The sequence below is a fragment of the Callithrix jacchus genome, chromosome 8 (genome assembly GCF_049354715.1).
Source record: "Callithrix jacchus isolate 240 chromosome 8, calJac240_pri, whole genome shotgun sequence".
Classification (NCBI taxonomy): Eukaryota; Metazoa; Chordata; class Mammalia; order Primates; family Cebidae; genus Callithrix; species Callithrix jacchus.
The window spans coordinates 30483760-30503694 of record NC_133509.1 but is presented as its reverse complement, the minus strand read 5'-3'; the positions used below and the strand labels follow the sequence as shown (position 1 = coordinate 30503694).

At 48.6% G+C, this 19935-nt stretch overlaps 1 protein-coding gene across 15 annotated transcripts; it reads left to right on the top strand.

Annotated features, from left to right (window-relative positions):
• Window positions 1-6401: 6401 nt before the first annotated feature.
• CDAN1 (codanin 1) lies at window positions 6402-19845 on the top strand. 15 transcript variants are annotated; one of them, XR_013520887.1, is made up of 28 exons: window positions 6402-6513; window positions 6744-7222; window positions 7452-7658; window positions 7854-8023; window positions 8160-8273; window positions 8350-8428; window positions 9158-9278; window positions 9458-9567; window positions 10310-10399; window positions 11054-11129; window positions 11616-11821; window positions 12099-12219; window positions 12341-12487; window positions 12648-12814; window positions 13185-13272; window positions 13487-13576; window positions 13757-13806; window positions 14011-14150; window positions 14239-14342; window positions 14554-14712; window positions 15075-15138; window positions 15320-15398; window positions 15584-15685; window positions 16921-17028; window positions 17170-17233; window positions 17669-17850; window positions 18097-18204; window positions 18792-19845. XR_013520887.1 is itself a non-coding variant. In XM_002753367.6 (28 exons), exons 1-28 carry the CDS (start codon window positions 6424-6426, stop codon window positions 18915-18917), a joined length of 3690 nt encoding a protein of 1229 aa, XP_002753413.1. In that variant the 5' UTR covers window positions 6402-6423; the 3' UTR covers window positions 18918-19845. The 15 variants fall into 15 exon arrangements, 7 of the variants coding, with proteins under 7 accessions (XP_002753413.1, XP_009003551.1, XP_017832274.2 ...); XR_013520886.1 differs by having other exon boundaries at window positions 15584-15732; XR_008474685.2 differs by having other exon boundaries at window positions 13752-13806.
• Window positions 19846-19935: the final 90 nt, after the last annotated feature.

Below are 19935 nucleotides of genomic sequence, written 5' to 3'. Positions count from 1 at the left end.
TAGGGAAAAAATTATGGGACATGCTTGTGTACTGGTTCAAAGATTTGTCATGTTAATCACATATTTTTCTCCTTATAAGGAGAAAAATCTTACTATAGTAAGATGGATAAACTGGATGATAATGATGAGTCTGACAGATTTTTAAAACATCTCTTAAACAATGATGAGTCTGACAGATTTTTAAAACATCTCTTAAACATTGCCATTCTTTGCTTATACCCATTACTGGAGATAGTAAAAAAAAAAAAAAAAATTGCCATTCTACTTTGCTCTTTTCATCTCACTTTTTTGGCAGGAGGGTTGTGGGATAATGAAGAAATTATACTTCTGTTGCATTAGCGAAATTGTGCTAAAAGTAGCTAGCTTTAAATCCCAACCCCTTTAGTCGGAAATATGCTAGTAATAATCATTGGAAAAGCTGATGAGGCTACAACCGTGGTATGTTTATGTGATTTTATTTCTTATTGGCATTTCTCTGCTGGCAGTTGAACCTGTGAGAATGTGACAACTGAATGTTTTCTTTCTTTCTTGGTTCCTTCCATTTTTTTCCCAACCTCTCCAGTGTGTTGCCCCCTTTTCTAAATGGTATTGACAAACTCATCAGGATCCAGAGATAAACAGTCTCATCATGTAAGAATATTTTATACTGCATGTAGAGGAAAGAGTTAACCAAAGATGTTTCTGCTCTGATACTTTCAAAAGAAAACAGACTAATTATATCATAGGTGGTATCATAGGTCTGCTTATAAGTACTGTCCTATGTAGAGATTCACTTTTTGGTTTTTACAGCATAGTTTGTGCTTTTAGATGTTAGATGTCTCTCAGGCAAAAAACAGAAGTTGACAGCCCTGAGCCAAGCATTTGTGACACAGGAATTTCTATTTTTGTTTTAAAGTATGATACAGAGAATGGGGTTTTGGGGTCGATTTGATTTGGTTTTGTTTTTTAGTTCTTTATTTTTTATTTGGGGGCTCTCTTAGTGATGGCATATTTCAGGTTTCAGTGACATAGATTAAGTAATTTTAAACCAATTTGGTTTTTCTACCTAAGATGAGGGATATGGCTATTAAGGTCAAGCCAAACTATACTAAAAGTAGTACAGGGCAGAGTTAAAATTACCTTTTGAAAATCAGGTATTACCTGGTTTCTTCTGTCACAGCAGAATAGCTGGTTACCTAGAGTCAGTCACAGTTGCCCTCGCCCTCCCTTGTCTAATCCCTGGAAGTACTTGAGTGGAACAGAAGGTAGAAATAGCAACAGCTCAATCATTTTAGGTAGCACTTCTCCTGAATTCCTCTACCAAGTCCCCAGGGTCTGTGGATTGGTTGAAACAGTAAAATCATACATAGTGATTTCTTGCACAGCATAGAGGCATTTAATTTTAGTGTCTAGTGAACAGAGAAGGAAAACTGGGTCATATAAAATTTAACCTTAAAACACAGATTATACATATCTTTGAATGTTAAACCCTAGGCAGACAGGCACTGCCATTCTTAACTCTGGTATGCAAGCTGGCCTTGCTGACAATGGCATCGTTACATTTACTGTTTTTTAAGTTGCATGTTGTGATGTGAATGTTTTTTGTAAAAGTTGCCAAGTTAATTGAGTACTAAATAAGTAGCAAAATGGTATCTGAGACCCACTGTAGTCATTACTCGCTTTATATTATTTGCTTTCAAATACTAAAATCTCAGCTGCTAATTCAGCTTTCAAGATGTGCAGTATCTCCTTCTCTTAGCTCCTAGCCATGTTGGGAACTTGAGGTTCTTCAATGTCATCAGAGATTTCCTTCCAGGCCACATATTTTATACTAATATTTCCATAGTTGCATTCAATCTATAAGGAAAAAGAGTACATTGGTGCATGTTTTATAAACCCAGATACACAGCTAGCTAAAACCATAGTTTTTCTATACTCAAAAGCTTTGAATTAAAAACAGATGCTTTTTTTCCCCAAGAGCAGACAATTCTACATTCCTAACATAACATTAGGAATTGGTGATAGGAGAAGCTGGATCCAGAATGCAGAATGATTTAGTGAGACTTAGGAAAAAAACGCATTTCCCCCTGGTTGTTGGAACATTTATTTATTTGTAGGTAAGTCTAGATTTAGTCTTGAAGATCAAAGTTTTTTGTATTTTAAAAACTTCTTTCATTCCTTTATATTGATAAAAATACGGCCTGCATTAGAGAACCATTTTTTCTGTCATGTTTAGTATTTTGGAATTAAGTTGTTTACATTCACTTTCAAAATCTGCCCATTTCTGTTTATGTGCACTTGCCACAGATGTGTCGAGACTTTGCCTAAGGGGAGAGGTACTTTAGCACCTTTGTCACTGAGGAGATGGAGTGCTTGACGAGTACTATTGCACTGTATAACTTGGGGTTTCGTTCTATAGACAATATATTAGCAGAATAACTACTTCTCGATGATACCACATGAAAGTATTACAGGATTAAGGCATGTAACTTCTATGGTAGTCCTTATGTATCAGTATATAACCAAGTTCAGAAACCACAGGTGCATTTTTAGACCTTAGAGAACTAAAGGCAGTTCCAAGCATCAGCTCATATGGGGGGATTAATGCATGAAAACCCTAAGAGGGTGTGTCGGGACATCGTACTTCCCTGTCTTCACCCAGGAGAACTCTGGTGTGTGTCTTGAGGATAAGTAAGTAGAGTGGAAACTCATCATATCATTGAGTATATTCTCAGTATTTTGGCCTTCCCTATGGAATTAAGAGGAATTTAGCAAAGTTCGAGAAACCTTCAGAATCCATTGCCCAACACTACCAGAACAACTGTAGGAGGCACATGGGGAATTCCTATAGTTCTTAGGTATGTTCAAGACATGGGACAAGGATCCCTATCCACATAAAGGGGAATCTGGACGCTGCACACCTCACTCTGAAAAATCTGAAATGGAATTATGACAGTAAAGTTTTTGGCCCTTTAGTTTGCTAGAACAGCTCACAGAAATTTTAAAAAGTAAAACAAAAATAAAGTGCATGCCCATTAAGACGTCTTCTAAGTCAGTTGTGATTATCTGCTCCTTCTTAAAAATATATGTAAGCTTGATGTTTATTCCCTTTCAGCAAATTTGGATCAGAAAATTAAAGTATGTGACAAGATCAGGTCACCTTGAATTTCCATACAATCTCAAGACATTGAATAGAAAAAAAAAAAAGCAGTAATGATTTGCATATTTTCTGATTTTGCTGGATCTTTGGTCTTAATAGGTAAAAGTAGTGAAGACTTTCCTCTCATAGCCCTGTGCAACTTAACAGTTTCTCCCTCCTTTTTGGCTGGAAGTGTTAGTGATAGCATGGGCGCAGAGTGTCTGTCCACTGGTGATGCTGACCATGTCTCCCAGGTACCCTGGCTCTGGGTTCCTTGACCTAGGGAACAAATTTGGATGAGACATATCTTTGAGCCCATGTGACTACAGAATTTGCTGATGAGATAATTTTACAGTAACAATGGATAGGAATTTTACCTCTCTTTTTAGTAGTGTAATATTTCATATTATGTACTTAAGTGTTCACTCACCTAATTAAAAACATTGAGTAAACAAACCAAGTTTTTATATAAACTACGCTTGCCATATGATGCTCTTATTCTCTTATAATATGCAGTTTAAATCCTGAGAAATTCATGCCCAGCATTTCACCACAGCTGGACTCTGTGGGTATTCCTCACTCACCTACAAGGACTAAATAAGGCTACTAGAACTTGAATTTGACTTATTTTAGGGAGCTACCCAGGGAGGAGAAAGCCCTTGGGACTTTTTCCAAAACAATCTCTTTGCTCTATTCACCAGATAAAGTAGTCCACTAAGGTGAAAAGCTTTCAAAAATACAAAGATAATGCCTGTTATCCCAGCACTTTGGGAGGCCGAGGTGGGCGGATCATGAGGTCAAGAGATTGAGACCATCCTGACCAACATGGTGAAACCCCCGTCTCTACTAAAAATACAAAAATTAGCTGGGCATGGTGGTGCGCACCTGTAGTCCCAGCTACTTGGGAGGCTGAGGCAGGAGAAATGCTTGAACCCAAGAGGCAGACATTGCAGTGAGCCGAGATTGCACCACTGCACTCCAGCCTGGCACCTGGTGACAGAGTGAGACGCTGTCTCAAATTAAAAAAAAAAAAAAAGGAAGATAAAGGAAATATAACACTGGCCCACTTGGGGCTTTGAAATTAGATTGGGTAGACTGAATAAATGAAGCCTAGACGAACTGGGCTTGAGCCCCGCTTACTTCTCCCTGATACGTAGTTCCTTGTCCCCCTTCTGACCCTTTTTCTTAAATAGCCAGTGTCTATTTCACTGGGCTATTTACTTACAAGTTCCCAGCTTTTAGGAGAAAAAGAGGGAGTGGGGAGCAGTTAGTTTTGAATTAGATAAACATCTTGAAAATAATGAGATATTGGCAGCTGTTAAATCAGATTCAGCCGCAAACCACAATTCTTTCTTGTTGAACAAGACCACTGAGTTAGAATAGATAACTTTAATAATTCTACTTTTCTCTCCCTCTCTTCTCCTCTTTCTGAAATCAGAGAGATGAGAAACTACTCTTTGAAATAACTCCAGAGGTGTTTTATTGTGTCCCTTTCCCCTACGAGCAGCTCCTTTATACAATTTTGCTCAGGCAACCAAGGACATAGAGTATTGGCAGAAACATGGAGTGCTTTTGTATAGGCCACCTGTACATAAAAGTGTAATTATTTATTTAATTTTCCCATTTGTATCATATTAAAGCTTTGTACAGTGTTTTAAGTTCTGTTTTAAAATTATTTTGTATTTTATTTTTATAACCTAGTAATAAAATATTCATTCCGCATGCAAAATCTAGTTCTATGTGTGTGATGGTTTGGATTTCAAAAGTGGAACTATTATTTTTCTAATTTAATAAAGTTATTGAATACACCAGAGGTTACAAGATCAACTGGGAGCAGACAGTGTTACTGTAAATGCAGTACCACATCCAGAGGTTCCCAAAAAAAAGCAGCCCAGTACTGAATAGAAACTAAGTGTTCATTGTCCCTGCAGGTGAAAACCGGGGTTTGAGGATATTAGGAGATGTTTCCCTGTAATAAAATTAAAATACTAAAAAGCCCCCTTTTAGTCCATTATTCTGGCTGGAGGTACTTTTTCCTTCTCCGTAGGAAACAACCCTTCTACCACTAGAGAAATTCCTGCACCCCACCCTCATCTTTTTGCCTGTAACCTTCCTTTGAATCAGAGGAACTCTCAGGAGGCATTCACAAGGGCACTGCCTCACCGCCCTTGGTTTGGTTTCACCTGGAATGATAGTGCCATCTGTTTTTGTCTGCCTGGATTCCCTTACTTGATTTCTCACTGAGCAGCAACATCTAAAATGCTCTCTCGTGTTTCTTTAAATAAAGGAGATTAAGGAATTACTCAGGCTGGGCATGGTGGCTTATGCCTGTAATCCCAGTACTTTGGATCTGCCGCCCGCTCCCCGCCAAAACATTAGCTGGAAATAGCCCCCTACGGGGGCTGAGGCAGGAGGATGGCTTGAGCCCAGGAGGCGGAGGCTGCAGTGAGCCTCGCTGACGCCATTGCATTCCAGCCTGGGCAACAGAGCAAGACCCTGTCTCAAAAAAAAAAAAAAAAAAGCAAAACAAAACCTTGAGCTCCCAGAAGCTAATCATATGCTTACTGACATCTAAACTGCAAAGTAGTTGAAATATTAACCTCATATAAATCCATTTAAGTAAATAAAGCTACAAACAAGCAATTATGTGTGCACGGTGGCTGGAGGCACTTTAAGGGTTGTGGCCTGGGGATTATTAAAAACCTCCTAGAAGTAATTAATTGTCTTCAATGGTCAATTAGCTGATGGTGAGCGCTGAAAAGCCGATGAGTACTGCTCGGCCAAGGGATTTTAAAATTGGCTTTTGAGAAAAACGTCAAAATGAAAGATTAGATTAACTTTATAATTTCTCTGGGGTGGTGCCAGTTGGACCTGGAAAACTTAAACTCTTGGAAGAATGTGCTTAGAGCAGAAGATAGGCTGGTGGCTGGCTCTGTTCTCCTCCACCTATCTCTCTCCCGGATTCTGCGTCTCCTCAGAGGGGCGTCTGTTCCGCGGCAATCCCACTCCCAGCTCGAATCCCTTCCTCAGATCGCTCATCGGGCCAGAACAGGGAGCCAAGGCGGGCCTCACCACCGGTTGTGAGCTGCACTTCACCTCCCAACAATCGGCCTGTTGGCGGGGGCTGAGGACCCAACGAGGCCTTGACCGGAGCTGGGCAATAGCCGGCTCCGTCCCGCCCCGCTGGCCCTGCCCCTCCCTGCCCCGCGAAACCAACTGTCGTTCCCCGCCGCTGGCCCCGCCCATCCCTGGCCGCCCTTGGCGCGCCTGCGCCTGCGCAGTCGCCCTACAGCGCCCAGACCGGGATGGCGGCGGTTTTGGAGTCGCTGCTGCGAGAAGAGGTGTCGGTCGCAGCCGTCGTGCGGTGGATCGCACGCAGCACCCAGGGTTCGAAGGTAACAGCGCTGACACGCCCCCAAGCCTGACCCGAAGCCGGTTCCCGCGGTGGAGTCCAGCCCTCCAGTTCCCTTCCTCTAGGACGCCTGACTACCAGCCGGGCCAGTGCACTCCAACTGGGCGCCGCTGCCTGGGCCGCCCACCGGAGGCGCGCCCAGCGACCCAGGCAGCTGACGGCCCCTGGCCGGCGGCTGACCCTCTCGCCCCTTGACCTGTGCTTCTGCCCTAGGATAACCCCGGGGAGGCGGCCGCACTGAGCTCACTCCGGCCCCTGCGGAAAGAATTCGTACCGTTCCTGTTGAATTTCCTGAGGGAGCAGAGCAGCCGCGTCCTCCCGCAGGGGCCTCCGACCCCCGCCAAGGCCTCGGGCGCCTCGGCAGCCTTGCCAGGGAGGCCGGGAGGCCCGCCGCGGGGCAGCCGCGGGGCGCGCAGCCAGCTTTTCCCTCCGACCGAGGCCTTGAGCACCGCCGCCGAGTCCCCTGTGGCCCGCCGCGGGGGCAGGAGGCGGGTCCCGGGGCCGGCCCGGGAGCGTGGAGGCCGCAGCCTGGAGGAGGGGGTCAGCGTGGAGAGCCTGCCCGGAGCCGGGAGCCGGAGGCTTAGAGGCTCTGGCAGCCCCAGCCGCCCCAGCCTCACGCTCTCTGATCCACCAAACCTCAGCAACCTGGAGGAGTTCCCTCCAGTAGGCTCCGTTCCCCCTGGCCCTACAGGGTGAGACTCAGCTCTCATACAGCTCTCATACGAAGGCTCTGGGGAGTCAGTCATTCAGGGCTCGGCGCTCCGCAGTGTATAGCGCGAGGATGGTTAGAAGGTTGGGGGTGATGGTGAGGGTTTTTGTGGGGTTTTTTTTTTTTTTTTTTTTGCAAGAGATCTAGCTGTTGCGGTGGTGGAGGGGAGATGTTTGAAGATAGGAATTTGAGAAAAACCTGTGGCTACTCAGCAGGACGAAGCCTTCTCGCAGGATCAACCCAACTCCGGTGAGCGAAGAGCGGTCACTCTCCAAGCCCAAGACCTGCTTCACCTCACCCCCAATCAGCTGTGTCCCCAGTTCCCAACCCTCAGCCCTGGACACTCGCCCTTGGGGCCTTGGCCTTCCCCCAGGGTGCAGAAGTCTGCAAGAGGAGCGGGAGATGCTCAGGAAGGAGCGGTATGGCCTGGCCGCTCCTGGGGATGTCGGTTTCCTCCATGTGGGGATCTTCAGGGCTTTTCCCTGAAAATGATTTCCCTCTTGGGGACTCTGGGTTTGTCTCTTGGGCTGTTGGTATCTTCTCTGGAGGGACCTGAGTGTGGCTGCGGCAGGGAAGCCAAGCTGACTGCTGATGAAATTTCTTTATCCTTATAGCTCTAAGCAGCTGCAGCAGTCACCTACCCCAACCTGTCCTACCCCAGAATTGGGGTCGCCCCTCCTCAACTGGACAGGAGGCCTCACAGATGAACTTGCGGACCCTGCCAGAGTGTCTTCCCGCCAGCGCCTGGAGCTGGTAGCCCTTGTTTACTCCTCGTGCATTGCGGGTGAGTGAGAGCATAGGGAGATGGAGTGGAGATACTTGTAGAATTGCTGGGTAAGAGAATTGATAAGGCACGTGGAACTGAGCCTTGGCTGTGAATGGTGCCCCATACCATGGGATTTCTTTTTGTATCTATCTAGAGAACCTCGTACCAAACCTCTTCTTGGAGCTTTTCTTCGTCTTTCAGCTCCTCACTGCCCGGAGGATGGTGACTGCCAAGGACAATGACTTTGAACTAAGTCCTGGTGCCCTAGGTTAGTGAGCGACTTTTGAGGGGGGGGTCTAGAAATGGGACCCTTTTTAACTGACAGCTTGGTACTGTCCTTCTAGATTCCCTGGAAAGTCCGCTGTTCCAAAGCATCCATGATTGTGTCTTCTTTGCAGTGCAGGTTTTGGAGTGTCACTTTCAGTGAGTTTCCCTGGCTAAGGCATTTGGGCCTCATTCTCATCATCTGCTTAGTTCTCTGGCTGCCTGGGATGTATGGTCATGCTTAACACAGGACAGTGGCCCTGGACCTACTCCGACCTGTAACCTTTAACTTTGTGTTAAGGCTCTGAATGCAGTCCCTAAAAGAATAAAACAGGGCCAGGTGTGGTGGATCAGGCCTGCATTCCCACCACTTTGGGAGGCTGAGGCAGGATGGTGGCTTAAGCCAAGGAGTTTGAGACGAGCCTGGGCAACATGACAAAATCCTATCTCTACCCAAAAAAAAAAAAAAAAAAACCAGGTGTGGTGGAGTGCGCCTAGAATCCCAGCTACTCAAGAGGCTGAGGTGGGAGGATCACCTGAGCCTAGGAGGTCCAGGCTGTAGTGAGATCATGCCACTGCAGCCCAGCCTGGGTGACAGAGGCCCCATCTCAAAAAAATATATATATATGGACCCCTTTGGTGTTGGCAGCTGAGCTTTTTGGGTTTCTAGTAATGTTCCTGTCCTGTTGTCTTGGTCCCTGTTCTGTAGCCTCATATCCTCCCCTTTACTTTCATTATCTTTGATCCTTGGCCTGTGATCTTGCAGTACTTAACTGGGCTTGCATACCTGCACCATGCTTTAGAGATGCTCTGTGTGGTGTGCAGGTGCTTGCTTGCTACTTGCAGTCTGTGTTCCCGTCTCAGTCATAGGTGCTCTTGTCCCTGCAGGGTTCTTTCCAATCTGGACAAAGGGACATTGAAGCTGCTGGCTGAGAATGAGCGGCTGTTGTGCTTCTCACCAGCTCTGCAAGGCCGCCTTCGAGCTGCCTATGAGGGCAGTGTTGCCAAGGTAGTAACTCCAGCTTAGATGCCCACTGGCCTGGACCTGATCCTTGCTTAGCTTACATAAAGTCCTGCAACCCTGCTGACGACACTTAAGTGTAATGTGAGCTAACTTTGGGCGAGAATAAGAGGGAGAAGTTTTCTCAGCATGACCCTGCAGTTCCTAATGTTCCTGCTGTATTTTAGGTCTCTCTGGTGATGCCACCCTCTGCTCAGGCTGTCTCCTTTCAGCCAGAGACTGACAATCGTGCCAACTTCTCCAGTGACCGAGCCTTTCATACTTTTAAAAAACAGAGGTGATAAGAAAAGGGACTTTTGGGGGAGGGAATGAGATGACATTTTTCTGGACTAGGCAGCTGTTTTGGTTTCATAAAAATTATGAGTTTAGCACTAACTAGGTGGTGGGTTAGTCCTCCCAGGTCTTTACTGCCGGCCATCATAGGGGCCACTTGGCTTCCTTCTGTTGTGCACCTGTGGACCTAAACCCTAGCGCTTACCCAGCCATGTCACAGGTGTATGGCTTTAGTCTCAGGGTTCTCAGGCAAGAGTGTGTCAGGGTGAACTGCCCACAGAAGCACATGAAGCCTGTAGTATGCTGCTGCTGGTCTATAGTGCCGTTATGTAGAGAATTCTTGAGAGATTAAAAAATGGGGCTGCTGGCCAGGCCCAGTGGCTTATGCCTGTGATCCCAGTACTTTGGGAGGTCCAAAGTACTTGAACTCTGAGGTTAGGAGTTCAAGACCAGCCTGGCCAACATGGTGAAACCCCATATGTACTAAAAATACAAAAATTACCTGGGTGTGGTGAGGGACACCGAGGCTGAGGCAGGAGAGTCGCTTGGTGGGGAAGGGGCAGAGGTTGCAGTGAGCCGAGATTTCGTCATTGCACTCCAGCCTGAGTGACAGGAGCAAGACTCCATCTCCAAAAACAAAACAAAAAAAATGGGGCTGTGGATAGTCCTGTCCTCAGTTCTTCCAGGGGTGGGAAGACACTGGTGGGAGTGAGTATATCAGCTGATCAGGCATTCTTATGCGTTAGGGATGTGTTTTATGAGGTGCTGCGAGAGTGGGAAGATCACCATGAGGAGGCTGGCTGGGATTTTGAGAAGGGCTTGGGCAGCAGAATCAGGTGGGTGCTCAGACCTTGTCTTTCTTGTGCCTGGCAGTGAGTAGCTCAGTGCCGCTCAGGGAACTGATGGAGGAGGGAAGGCTTTCCCCATCTCCTTCAAGCCCTTAGCTGTTCTGTTCTATTGTCTGAAATATCTTTAGTTACTGATAACTCTGCCTCTACTTGAAAGGGATGTGTCTCTTAAGCTCTTTTCACTCAAAAGTGCCTTATTCTTATTCTGTAGTGGCAAATGCTTGGAAAAAGTCCAAAGCTCTTAACCCAGGCTGCTGGAGTTTTTTTGGCCCAAGCCACTGGTTAGACGCATCTAGCCTCCATTTTCTCCATTCTCTAGTTTGGGCAAGTCTGGTCACTGTAGGTAGATGCCTGGGCTCAGAATGCCTACTTCAGTCCAGTCATCTCCCTTCACATCGGTCATGAAACTCGCCACCTGTCAGTGCGGCTGAAGACAGGAGGGATGGTGTGATATTCTGGTTAAGTGCACCTCTAACTTTGGGGAACTTGGTGCTGAGGGAGTGTCCCTTACCTTCAATGTCCCTGTGTAGGCTGGCTCAAGTTCCTGCTAAAGGGCTGGGAAGCCCAAGGGTTGGCTGCTTCTCTCATCTTTCTTCCTCTCTCTCCCCTCCACACCCTTCATTCCTGCCTTCTGTTCCTCAGAGCCATGATGGGTCAGCTCTCTGCAGCCTGCAGTCACAGCCACTTTGTTCGACTTTTCCAAAAACAACTACTCCAGGTAACAGCCCCAGCAAGAGATTAATCCACATTAAACAGCAGATATCAGAGGCAGCCACGTAATGACTGCACTTTGGGATAGGGCAGACAGCCAGGCATGTCCTGGGCTGGAATTTGAACAAGAGTTCTACTCCTTGGTGGGGTGGCTGAAACTTGCATGGACAAAGAAAAGCCAGGGCACTCTCTGACATGCCCTGGACCCTGTATCTCCCCCAGCCTGCTGCTGCTTTCCCTCTGATTTGTGCTGTGGTAAGGAGCCCAGGCTTAGTAAGTAGTCAAGCTTAGTTTCAGATCCTAGCTAGTGACCCTAGGCGCATGCTTAACCTTGCAGTTTTAGTTTCACCTGTGAAACAATCCTGTAATTCACACCTCAGAAAAGCTATCTAAAGTGCATTCCTTAAATGTTGATTACTTTCTCCTTATTTTGTTCAGTCCTTCCCTCCCACTTACTGATTATTTAATTTCTCTCCTTTCTCTCTCACCCGAGATGTGTCAGAGCCCTGGCGGTGCTGGGGGCACTGTCTTGGGCGAGGCCCCAGATGTCTTGAGTATGCTGGGAGCTGACAAGCTGGGGCGGTTGTGGCGCCTACAGGAACGGCTTGTGACCCCTCAGAGCAGTGGGGGGCCCTGCCCACCCCCGACCTTCCCAGGCTGTCAAGGCTTCTTCAGGGACTTCATTCTTAGTGCCAGCAGGTAGGCTCCCCTGTGTCTTACAAGGAATGGGGCAGAGGCCAGGAAAGGTGTAACTTCCCAAAAGGGTAAACAGTCTCCTTTGCCTGGAATATAACAGAATAGGCTTCTTCCAGCTTGTACTTGCTGGCTTCATTGCACTTCTGTCACCCACATGGGTGATTTTGTTGCTCCTCAGCTTCCCTTTCTGTCCTGCTCCCTTCCCTCTGGAGTGCTCCTTCTTGAATCTGCCTCTTCCTGCACCTCTTCCAGTGCTTATGCCCCACCCACCCCTTCTCAGCTTCCAGTTTAACCAGCATCTCATGGACAGTCTGAGCTTGAAGATCCGGGAGCTCAATGGCCTCACCCTGCCCCAGCATGAGCCCAGTGATGAAGATGGGGAGTCAGATGTAGACTGGCAGGTCTGAAAACAGAACAAGGGAAATAATGGGGTCTGACCCTGGAGGGAAGGGAATATGTTCAAGAAAAAATTGTTCTGGAAGCCTCATGCTTGGACTTTTTACTTCCCTTGATTCCATGCAGGGTGAACGGAGGCAATTTGCTGTGGTGCTTCTTAGCCTGAGGCTTTTGGCCAAATTCCTGGGCTTTGTAGCTTTCCTGCCATACCGGGGGCCTGAACCTCCCCCGACTGGTGAGCTTCAGGACTCCATTCTGGCCCTCAGGAGCCAGGTGAATGGGCGGGGGATTCTGGTGAGGAGGGAGCAGGGAGGACCAGCCAGGCACTGAGGCTCACTGGTTTCCTTGGCTATTCCGGGAACCAGGCAGGTTAGAGAGCATCTCCCAGCCCTTCCCAGGGACCTGCCCTCTAACTGAGCTCTGGCCCTCCCAGGTCCCTCCGGTCCTGGATGTACGGACTCTGCTGCAGCGAGGGCTGCAGGCCCGCCGGGCGGTGCTCACTGTGCCCTGGCTGGTGGAGTTCCTGTCCTTTGCTGACCATGTTGTTCCCTTGCTGGACTATTATCAGGGCATCTTCACTCTCCTGCTGCGCCTGCACCGGTGAGTGGAGCCAGGCTAAGGTTTGACGAAAGGATTCCAGAGTAGGGGGACACTGGTCAAGCCTGTTATTGATAAAGAGGGTTGAGGAGTCTGCATTGCGTGGTGCCCTGGCCATAACTGAGCCGTGGGAGAGGCAGAATTGGCTCCCCAGAGGCAGACAGTGGGAAATCATCTGCACTTTGATTGGCCTCGTGCTGTTCCTGAGGTGGCCTTGCTGAGAGACGGTCCAGATGCAGGAGGGGAGGCTGGGGAGATCCTGCTTGCCGACATGGCCCCAGTCCCTTTTAGGTCTGTTTTTGTGAGCCAGCCTCCAGTGACAGCTTTTGCCGCCTCTGTTCTCAAACCAATATACTGTCCATCGACGTTTCAGGAGCTTGGTGTTGTCGCAGGAGAATGAGAGGAAGATGTGTTTTCTGAACAAGCTGCTGCTGCTTGCTGTCCTGGGCTGGCTTTTCCAGGTGGGCAGAGTGAGGGTCCAAACTGGGGAGATTCTGCAGCTGAAGATGGGGAAAGGGCAAATGTCTGAGGGTGAATGAGGCAGGGGCCAGAAGATGAAGGTTCAGGAAAGGCCTGGGGATTCCCATTGTCTCAGAGGCTGCTGTGAAGCTGGCACCTACACCAGGGGGGTCTCTGAAGTCGACTAGAGCTGTGACTGTCCTCCTGTCCTGCCAGATTCCCACAGTCCCCGAGGACTTGTTCTTTCTAGAAGAGGGTCCCTCAGATGCCTTTGAGATGGACATAGTAGCCCCAGAGCATGGCTTGGTGAGTGTCGGGGTCCAGTCAGACTCATGGGAATCCCAAGAATAAAGGAAGTGGGCTGCCTGGGGAGGCCCAGCCAGGGGAAGATGTAACCCTTGTAAATGCCCTGCCAACTGCCTGCTTCCTGGGCACGTGCTGGGGGAGGGGCAGCCTGCTGACACTGGCCTGTTCTCCCCAGGACAGCATGCCTGTGGTGGACCAGCAGCTGCTCTATACCTGCTGCCCCTACATCGGTAAGCACCCGTTTCCCTGGATGGTCCTTGGTCTGTCCCTCCTTGAGTACCCAGAAAGCACCCCCTTGGCCCAACTCCCTCACATGTTGCTCCGTTCAGATCATTCCTGGCTGTCTGAGCCTCTTGACTCTACAAATAAAGTCCATGATGCTTAGGGAGGGGAGAGGGTTCTGGAACTGAGAACTTGGACTTCAATGAATACAGGAGAGCTCCGGAAACTGCTTGCTTTGTGGGTGTCAGGCAGCAGTGGACGGAGTGGGGGCTTCGTGAGGAAAATCACCCCCACCACCACCACCACCAGCAGCCTGGGAGCCCAGCCTCCCCAGACCAGCCAGGGGCTGCAGGTAAGGGCAAGGCTGAGGCAGCCCCAGGTGGAAGGTGTAGAGGGGGAAGGCTGGAGGAAGCCTCACTGCCTCTCCCTCCTCCCCACAGGCACAGCTCGCCCAGGCCTTTTTCCACAACCAGCCACCCTCCCTGCGCCGGACTGTAGAGTTTGTGGCAGAGAGAATTGGATCGAACTGTGTCAAACATATCAAGTAAGAGTGGGTTAAGGATCCTGGGCTCATCCTGCTACCAGTTTTTCCCCTTTTTCCTCATTTGCTAAACTGAGGTGGTCAGCCAGAGGGTGGGTGTGGGGCTGAAATGGCTGACACATTTTGAAGGAAATTCTGACCAAATTTCCTTAAATTTGCAGCCCCTTTCCGATTCACCCTCCAACCACCCCCAACCTTGCTGTCTCTGCTGCAGGGCTACACTGGTGGCAGATCTGGTGCGCCAGGTAGAGTCACTTCTCCAAGAGCAGCTGGTGACACAGGGAGAGGAAGGGGGAGACCCAGCCCAGCTGTTGGAGATCTTGTATTCCCGGCTGTGTCCCCACGGGGCCCAGGCATTGGCCCTAGGACGGGAGTAAGAAGTGCTGTTTCATTTGATCCTGTCTTGTTTTTCCTCCATCCTTTCTTTCCTCTTCCACACTTACTTTTTCCTTCACACCTTTTTTCTTCTTCCCATGCCCATTCTCTGAAGGCTCAGCATTGGCTGTAGGCTTTTTGTGGCGCAAAATCCAAACCTACATTTGGGAGCGTGTGATGCTGTGGGACTGGCAGTTGGGCTTTCGTTTTTTTGGCACCTGGGGTGGGTGTGGGAGAGCAAATGGTGCCTCCTTCCAAGGTACAGCCTCCCAGGTCAGGTGCTTGGTATACTCAGGGCATTTACTTCTAGAGCCAGGCAGAAATACACAGAGACCACTTACCCTGTCTGTCTCCTTTTAGGTTCTGTCAAAGGAAGAGCCCTGGGGCTGTGCGGGCGCTGCTTCCAGAGGAGACTCCAGCAGCAGTACGTGGGAGGGAAGCCTGCCACTAGCAGGCCAGGTGGTTGTGGGAGAGATGCATGGACTAGTCATATGCACACACACTCTGTGTGATGCTCAGGGTTGGGGAGGTTGATGCTTGACTCTGGCATCCCTTGTTGCACCCAGCCCTCCCTCAGCCCCTGACTCTGTAGTTGTGGTTTCCAGGTTCTGAGCAGTGCAGAGAACATTGCTGTGGGGCTTGCAACAGAGAAAGCTTGTGCTTGGCTGTCAGCCAACATCACAGGTAAGGTCCAGGAGAGGGTAGTGGCTGAATCAAGTGTTTAAAGAGTGGACTGATAGAGAGTCGGAGGCATTTTGGGGGAGATGAGACTGAGAGCCCATAGTAAACGGTGAGAGGCATGGGTCAGCATGGTGAGCCTGTGCAGGGCCCTCCAGTGACCCCTTTCCCATTCTCCCTCTGCCCCACAGCACTGATCAGGAGGGAGGTGAAAGCAGCAGTGAGTCGCACACTTCGAGCCCAGGGTCCTGAACCTGCTGCCCGGGGGGAGCGGAGGGGCTGCTCCCGCGCCTGTGAGCACCATGCTCCCCTCCCCTCCCACCTCATCTCCGAGATAAAAGTACACGGCTACCCTACTCCCTTTGGCTTACCTGCTCCCTCTCCCTGCTCTGTGCCTGGTTTCTTTCCTTTCTCACATCAGCTCCAGGATTTTTATGTAGAAGCTGTCTGTGCTGTCCAGCTAGTCCCTGTTCTATTGATTACTGATGGAGGTTAGGTAGGGCAGAGCTGGATTGAATGGTTTTCCCAATTGTCACTCTAGACTTTTTAATCATCCAAAAGGGGAAATGGGCAGATAGGACATTTTTGATTGATGATATGCTTATGCACATAGTGATGAGGGGGCTCGTGAATGACTTCCTAGTCATTGAGTCTCTAAGAGGCACTCACCCGAGTATTTGGAGACAACTTCAGAAATGTTCTGTGTGGGAGGTGATGCTTACTTATAGGCAGTAAGAATAAACCCATCAGTTCTCCTAACCTGATTTTAAAAATTCAAAGATTGTCTAGAGCGGAGTCAACAAATAGCCCATGGACTGAAGTGAGCCTGCCCCTTGTTTTGTGAGTAGTTTTATTGGCATGCAGCCATATTCATTTGTGTACCAGTTGTGTGTGGCTGCTTTTGGGCAACTACTCAATAACAGCAGAGATGCATAGTTAAGACAGAGACCTTATGACATGCAAAGCCTAAAATATTTACTGTCTAGTTCTGGTCTAGGATAATAATCTAGGAATGGAGATTGATAATAGGCAGTAAGGTGCAGTAACTTAAAATGGAGATTGTATAGGGGGAAGAGGCTTAGTGGCCATTTGATACTGGTTGCCAATATGCAGAGGACTTCTGCATTGAAAGCTCAGCTCTCCAGAGATGAACAGAGAGGCATTAGAGAGAGATCCTAAGGAAGTATCTGATAGACCAGTTTCCGTACATGCTTCAAAAATAAGATGCCCTATGGGAGTTGGTTTGCTACAGTTTGGTCCCAAGTTGAGTGACATTTCCCATGCTCTGGCAGCCTGTGGTCCCTCAGCTGACCTGCTCCATCTGTTCTGTCTTTTGTTGTCCATGTGGTTGCTCCCCCTTGCTATGGCATCCTATCCAAGTCCCAGGTCTAGGGGCAACTTGGCTTCACTTACCATACCTCAGGACCCTATTCTGCCTCTCTCCACTGGCTGATCCCTGTCCCAAGGCCAATTCTCTGTGGCATCTTACTCTCCAGCACAGGGTGATGTCTCCCTCTGCTCTCTACAGGACGTGCTCTCCTTGGCTGTGGGACCAAGGGACTCTGACGAGGGAGTCTCCCCAGAGCATCTGGAACAGCTCGTATGCCAGCTGGGCCAGACGCTGCAGTGCCGCCAGGTGAGAGGTGGCATTTGCCACCTGAGGGCCGCCTTTCTCTGTCCTTGTGTGAGACCTGATAACCAGAGCCACGCTGGCTCAGGTCCAATTCTCGCAGCAGTAATTATGGTGATGCCTATGGTCTCCATTTTCCCCCCGCAGTTCCTGTGCCCACCTGCTGAACAGCATCTGGCAAAGTGCTCTGTGGAGTTAGCTTCCTTCCTTGGTATGGTTCTTTTCCATCATAACCCTCTTGCCTGATGCCCCAAATCTCAGGGTTGGGTACAAGCAAGATTAAAAACCAGCCCTCTTCTGCTCCTTCTCTTTTTTTTTTTTTTTGAGATGGAATCTCGCTATTGTTGCCCAGGTGGAATGTGGTGGTGTGATCTCAGCTTACTGCAATCTCTGCCTCCTGGGTTTAAGCGATTCTCCTGCCTCAGCTTCCCAAGTAGCTGGGACTACAAGTGCGTGCCACCACACCCAGCTAATTTTTGCATTTTTAGTAGAGACAGGGTTTCACTATGTTGGCCAGCTGGGTCTCGAACTCCTGACCTCATGATCTGTCCGCCTTGGCCTCCCAAAGTGTTGGGATTACAGGTGTGAGGCACCACATCCAGCCTGCCCCCATCTCTTAAAGCTTGGCTTTCCTCTCTTTCCACAGTTGCAGATCAGATTCCCATCCTAGGGCCCCCAGCACAGCACAGGCTGGAGAGAGGGCAGGCTCGAAGGCTTCTGCACATGCTGCTTTCCTTGTGGAAGGAACACTTTCAGGGGCCGGTTCCATTGCAGCTGCTGCTGAGCCCAAGAAATGTGGGGCTTCTGGCAGATACAAGACCGAGGGAGGTGAGTCAGAAGGAACAGGAAAGCATCTCAGCCCTCTCTGCAGTCAAGCTCAGAACATCCACCACCCTTGTCCCAAACTGTCTGAGCTGCTCTGCTTCCTTTATTTCCCCTTCCTGTCCCACACAGAAATGGACTCCACTTATCTAAAGTCTCTTCCCAGTAGCTCTGTCCTTTGAGATCTCAATCTGTGTCATCAGGGTCACTTGGCCATCCTCCTAGCAACCCTGACCTTCTCATGTTTTGCAGTGGGACTTACTGCTATTCTTGCTCCGGGAGCTGGTGGAGAAGGGTCTAATGGGACGGATGGAGATAGAGGCCTGCCTGGGCAGCCTCCACCAGGCCCAGTGGCCAAGGGTAAGGAGTCTCTGTCTCCCATTAGTCTTGAAAGGAAGCAAGTGATGGGACAAAACTAAGTGGATTTTTGTCAAGAGTCTTCAGGGCCACCCTGAAATCATCCCGATTTGAGTAGTTATTATATGAGGGACTGTGTTAGTGGGAAGAGGAAAGGAAGGCAGTTAATTGGAAAGCAGCACAGCAGAGTGTGTGGGTTTTTAAAATCCGAGTAATGTAGATTTTAATCTTGGTAAATTTTTTTTTATGATTTGGGGCAATTAATTAATCTAATAGTACTAATAATTTCAAGATGAAATAGATGCACTCAATAATACTCAAAAAGTGGTAAAGCCTGTGCCTCCCCCATCAGAGTTCACTCCCTGCCATAACTTTAGCCTCCCAAAGTACTAACTAACAGACTAGGTTTCATGTCCATTTCAGTGTGGAAGGCAGGTGAGACAAAATAATGTAGCCAGCTTGTTGTCTATTGAGTGGTTAGCTAAGGTTTAGCGTTTGGGCTGGTCTTCAGTGAAAAAGAGACTATCCAAAAAAGATGAGCTGTTGAGAATTACATGCTGCCTTTTCCCTTATCTTTCTGCTTATTGCAGGACTTTGCTGAAGAATTAGCAACACTGTCTAACCTGCTTCTAGCTGAGCCCCACCTGCCAGAACCCCAGCTCAGAGCTTGTGAGTTGGTGCAGTCAAACCGGGGCACTGTGCTGGCCCAGAGCTAGGGCTGAGACCTGGCCCTGCCTTGGGCATCCAGAACCCTGGACCCCCGCCTCACTGTCCCTCAGGAGGCGGCCCAAGTGCCCACCATGGACTCTCACTGGTGTGGGAGTAGCTGGTCTATAATCAGACTTCCTGCTCTGTGAAAGAAGGGTGTTGCTGCCTTGCATCCCAGCAACTACAGGATCACCATGTGAATCCTAGAGGAAGGAGAGCTGGCCTGATTCAGATTATGGCAGAAAAGCCAAGAGATACCAGTCCTGGAGTGGAAGAGGTGTTTTTTTTTTTCTTGGATACTAAATGAAATGAGGTGTGTGGGCTTGTCAACACAGAATTCAAGCCTCATTTGCTATCCCAGTAGCTCTTAAAACTTTGTGGTCTTGGAATGCATGACAGAGGCAAGTGACTTCCACTTAACTTAAAAAGTTAAAACATGAGTCTTGGGAGTCTACATTTTCTTACCATCAGGAGGTAGATTGCCATCTCCTTAAAAATGCCTAACACAGGTCGGGTGTGGTAGCTCATGCCTGTAATTCCAGCACTTTGAGAGGCCAAGGTAGGCGGATCATTTGAGGTCAGGAGTTCGAGACCAGCCTGGCCAACATGGCGAAACTGCATCTCTACTAAAAATACAAAAGTTAACTGGGCATGGTGCAGTATGCCTGTGATCCCAGCTTCTCGGGAGACTGAGGCAGGAGACTTACTTGAACCTGGGAGGAGGTGGTTGCAGTGGTGCGACTCCAGCCTGGGTCACGGCAAGACTATCCAAAAAAGCCTAACGGATTAAGGTATGACTCCTCAACCAACTGAAACCTGGCTTTCCCCCTGTACCTTCAGCCCCTGTGCAGGTAGTAACTCTTGAGACCTCTCTCTCTGACCAGGGACCAAGCACAGGGCATTTAGAGCTTTTTAAAATAAACTCGTTTTCTTTAACAAGGGCTTGATGTCTAGTCATTTTTACCTGTCTTTTCCCTTTAGAAGGCTGCAGAGTCTCAGATGGGTTTTAGGTTGAGCTATAATTGT

What these genes read in the sequence shown, in the direction of transcription:
- CDAN1 (XM_035261994.3), top strand. Translation starts at nt 6,424, where the DNA reads ATGGCGGCGGTTTTGGAGTCGCTGCTGCGAGAAGAGGTGTCGGTCGCA. An exon ending in CATACTTTTAAAAAACAGAG is followed by an intron (nt 9,568 to 10,309) that starts GTGATAAGAAAA and finishes CTTATGCGTTAG; the next exon opens with GGATGTGTTTTATGAGGTGC. An exon ending in TTCATTCTTAGTGCCAGCAG is followed by an intron (nt 11,822 to 12,098) that starts GTAGGCTCCCCT and finishes ACCCCTTCTCAG; the next exon opens with CTTCCAGTTTAACCAGCATC.